This window comes from Colobus angolensis, unplaced genomic scaffold (assembly GCF_000951035.1).
Source record: "Colobus angolensis palliatus isolate OR3802 unplaced genomic scaffold, Cang.pa_1.0 Scaffold71, whole genome shotgun sequence".
NCBI lineage: Eukaryota > Metazoa > Chordata > Mammalia > Primates > Cercopithecidae > Colobus > Colobus angolensis.
Genome location: NW_012120821.1, coordinates 1187598 through 1191579, shown reverse-complemented (window position 1 = coordinate 1191579; position 3982 = coordinate 1187598). Strand labels below are relative to the sequence as shown.

Genomic DNA, 3982 nt, shown 5'->3' with positions numbered 1-3982 from the left:
GTGGGGTGGGGGGAGGGGGGAGGGATGGATAGCATTAGGAGATACACCTAATGTAAATGACGAGTTAGTGGGTGAAGCACACCAACCTGGCACATGTATACATATGTAACAAACCTGCATGTTGTGCACATGTACCCTAGAACTTAAAGTATAAAATAATAATAATAATAAATATATACCATCGGCATACCCTGATCAAGGTCTGTTTAAGTATCTGAAATCTCAAATTACCAAGAAACTGTTTTTAGTCATGTCATTATAGATTGGGATAGAAATCTTCTAGTGATCTGTGTTAAGAAAGATTTTTTGAGCCACATCTGGGTTCAGCAGAAGCTGGCTGATCAATTAGCAATGTTTTCCACATCCACACACTTGCCGGATAGTTTCCTTTTCTTTTCTAAAACATCCTCTCATTAACTCCTTCCTGGTTCTCTACATGCATGCTTCTCAAGCTTTAACATGGATATGAAACACTTGCTAAGATGCAGATTCTGATGCAGTAGGTAGGGGTAGAGCCCATGGTTCTGCATTTCTGAGAAGCTCCCAGGCGATGCTCATGCTGGTCCCCAGAACTTTCAAGTCGCCTTTTTTAACATTATGACACTTTCCCTTGTTAATTACCCAGAAATATTATTACTTTATCCTTTTTTCTTACTGCTGGCCAGGCAGAGAAGTAAGAAAATAGCCACTGCTGTCAGGTCTTAATAATCAGAAAAAATTTAAAATTTAATATAAAAGATTCCTAAAACATTCTATGATTTTCAGTGTGATATATCTCTATATTTATATGTGTGTGTATACATATATATATTCATAAAGTCTGATTTATCATGCTTTTATTGGTAAAAAGTTTCTCTCAACCTTTCTCAGTCCTAGACTACAAAAATGATTGATTTTTCCTTAAAATGACCCTGAAGTTCTGCAAGATCCTAAACTCCCTGCTAAATTATCAAATAACTCATTTTCACTACAGTTGCATAATTAATTTTACTTTATTGCAGTCTAATTTTTTAAAATGTTATCCCAAACATGATGTATATGGTAATTCTCAGTTACTTCAAATACACTTCACTCAACAATGGAAATGGCATGAAAGTGAGGGATACTTATTCATTTTTATGAAGATTATTACATAAAACGAGCATATGTGAAAAAAGTCAGAAGATACAGACACTGACAAGTTAATCAGTTTATATCTTTGCACATTATCCGTTGTGAAAAATCCCAAGATATAAAGTTTTTTTAATCATAGTATCTCTCAGAGAGGGTGTGGGCCTTGTACCTTGCACCAAAGCACACTTTCCTCATGGAAAAATTTCCCAACTGAGTCTTTCTCTTCTTTTAAGTTTTACTTGATGTCAGTCACAAGATCAGAAGGATCATGAGGCATGTCCCTGTCAATGACCAGCTTTTCAGTTCTATGTAGAGTCAATGGGCCCACTTTCTACTCCAGGTCCCTCAATACTTGAAAATTCTGTGTCAATAAGCGGTTTCAGAAATTTCTCAACCTTGGTTAATCTTTGTTTCAGTTTCTGCTGCATGGACTCATACTCAGCCAAGATTCGGGCAAATCTTGTTTGCAGGCGGTCTACTGACCCCTCCATTCGAGTAACTTTCTCTTCAAGATCTTTAGGATCACTGCCAGCATTTGCAATGCTTAGATCCAGTAGACCATCCTTCATTAAAATCTGCTTCCCTTTCTCTTCCAGCATAGTTTTGGCATCTGGATACTCAGTTAAAGCTTCCATGAGGTCATCTTTTGAGAGACAGAACAGGTCTGAGTAGCCAATACTTTTAATATTGGCAGTTCTTCGATTGCCGGCTTTGCTCCCTTTAATATTAAGAATACTGATCTCACCAAAGTAGCTGCCGTCGCTCAATACTACAAACTGAGTGACTCCATCATCTGCCACCACAGCGAGTTTGCCTTCCTTGATAATGTACATCTCTCGTCCAATATCCCCTTTCTTGCAAATATAATCTCCAGGACTGTAGACTTGGGGTTGCAATTTCAAGACCAACTCCACCAACAGACCAGCTTCACAATCAGCAAAAATGCGTACCTTTTTTAATGTGTCTAAGTGAACATTGATGGCAATTTCTGCTCTTAGTTTATCAGGTAGATACTTTAAGACTTCTTTCTCATCAACTGTTTTTTTGTTGGTCCACAGGTAGTCAAACCATTTAATAACCCTCTTTTCCATATCTTTGCTTACATTTCGAAAATGCATATATTGCTTGATAGCATCAATTCTTGCTTGAAATTCTGCTCTGGCCGCATTCATGTTGGAAATCATAGAACCTATGTTACCAACGATGGTGGCAAAAATTAGCACTCCAATTAGGAAATCAACCACCACAAAGACATACTCAGAATCTCTCACAGGAGGGGGTGTTTCACCAATGGTAGTCAAAGTCAGTGTAGACCAGTAAAGGCTGTATACGTATTTTCTAGCCAAACGGCCAAATTCAGGATCATTAATATCAGGGTAGACCCATGTATCATTTCCAAATCCAATAGCTTTAGAAATAGAGTAGTACACACATGCATTCCAGTGGATAATGATGACGATGTACATAACAAGGTTGGAAATCCTGAAGATGTTTGGATAGTTTGTCCTTGTTTCTGTTCTCTGGAAGAACTCAAACATACGAGAGATTCGTAATAACCTGTTTAATCTAATTTCTGGATAGTTCCACCCTAACTTAAAATACAGCAAATCAGTTGGTATCAGTGACAGAACATCAAGTTTAAATTGCAAGTTGGATTTATATTTATTTATAAGTTTAAGTTCTTCCTTTACTAGCAGTCCTTGTTCTAGGTAACCTAAAATAAAAAATAAAATAAATTCAGTGTTTCTCCTTTTTATGTAATTGTGAATTTTTGTGAAGTAACTGTCTATTAACTTTGTTGAGGTCAAAAGAAAAATTCATTTTCAATAAATATGACTTTAACAATGTAATAAAATATAAATATCAATCAACCTGTGGCTGTAGAAAATATTCTGCTGCAGAAATAAAAGGTAAAATTTTGGCCAGACAGCTCACATCTGCAATCCCAGTACTTCAGGAAGCTGAGACCCAATATCACTTGAGCCTGGGAGTTCGAGGCTGCAGTGAGCCATGATAGCACTACTGCATTCCAGCCTGGGCAACAGTGAGACCCTGTCTCCCAAAAAAAAAAAGTAAAATTTTGTAAGTGCAAAAGTGAAAGTGTGCGAATCTCTCAAGGTCTATCATCTCCATCCAGGTAAAGCCATTCCTTTTATGAGTAGTGTTCTTGTGATATTGTGAGATAAATACATATATATATATATATATATATGTATATATATTTGGTCCCTGGCACAGAACTCTTAAAACTCTTGTAATTTCCTAAGCAATATGGTTACTAACTGATTTTTTTTTTAGTCAGATTCTTGCTCTGTCACCCAGGCTGGAGTGCAGTGGTGCAATCTCGTCTTGATGCAACCTCTGCCTCCCGGGTTCAAGCAATTCCTCTGCCTCAGCCTCCTGAGTAGCTAGGACTACAGGCACGTGCCACCACACCCAGCTAATTTTTGTACTTTAGTAGAGACAGGGTTTCACCATATTGGCCAGGCTGGTCTCTATCTCCTGACCTTGTGATCCACCGGCCTTGGACTCCCAAAGTGCTGGGATTACAGGCATGAGCCACTGAGCCCAGCCCTAAGTCCATCTTTTGTTGTGGTATTCGGTTCTTGACCCCAGTTCCTGAAACAGACTTCTTTATCCCTTGATGTTTCCTGGGTGATAGAAATGTCTTTTGTTCTGGCCAAGTGCAGTGGCTCACACCTATAATCCCAGTGCTTTGGAAGGCTGAGGCAGGAGGATCCCTGGAGTGCAGGAGTTCGAGACAAGCCTAAGTCTCTATGAAAGAAAGAAAGAAAGAAAGAAAGAAAGAAAGAAAGAAAGAAAGAAAGAAAGAAAGAAAGAAAGAAAGAAAGAAAGAAAGAAAGAAAGG

The 3982-nt window shown here is 38.2% G+C and overlaps 1 protein-coding gene across 2 annotated transcripts in view; it reads right to left on the bottom strand.

The window, feature by feature from the left end:
- Positions 1-976: 976 nt before the first annotated feature.
- CNGA1 (cyclic nucleotide gated channel alpha 1) overlaps positions 977-3982 on the bottom strand; it is a 47325-nt gene continuing 44319 nt past the window's right edge. For both annotated transcript variants that reach the window (XM_011927319.1, XM_011927320.1), the window contains one exon: positions 977-2827. In XM_011927319.1, coding sequence (XP_011782709.1) covers positions 1419-2827 — 1409 coding nt within the window. In that variant the 3' untranslated portion in view covers positions 977-1418. The remainder of the gene's footprint in view (positions 2828-3982) is intronic.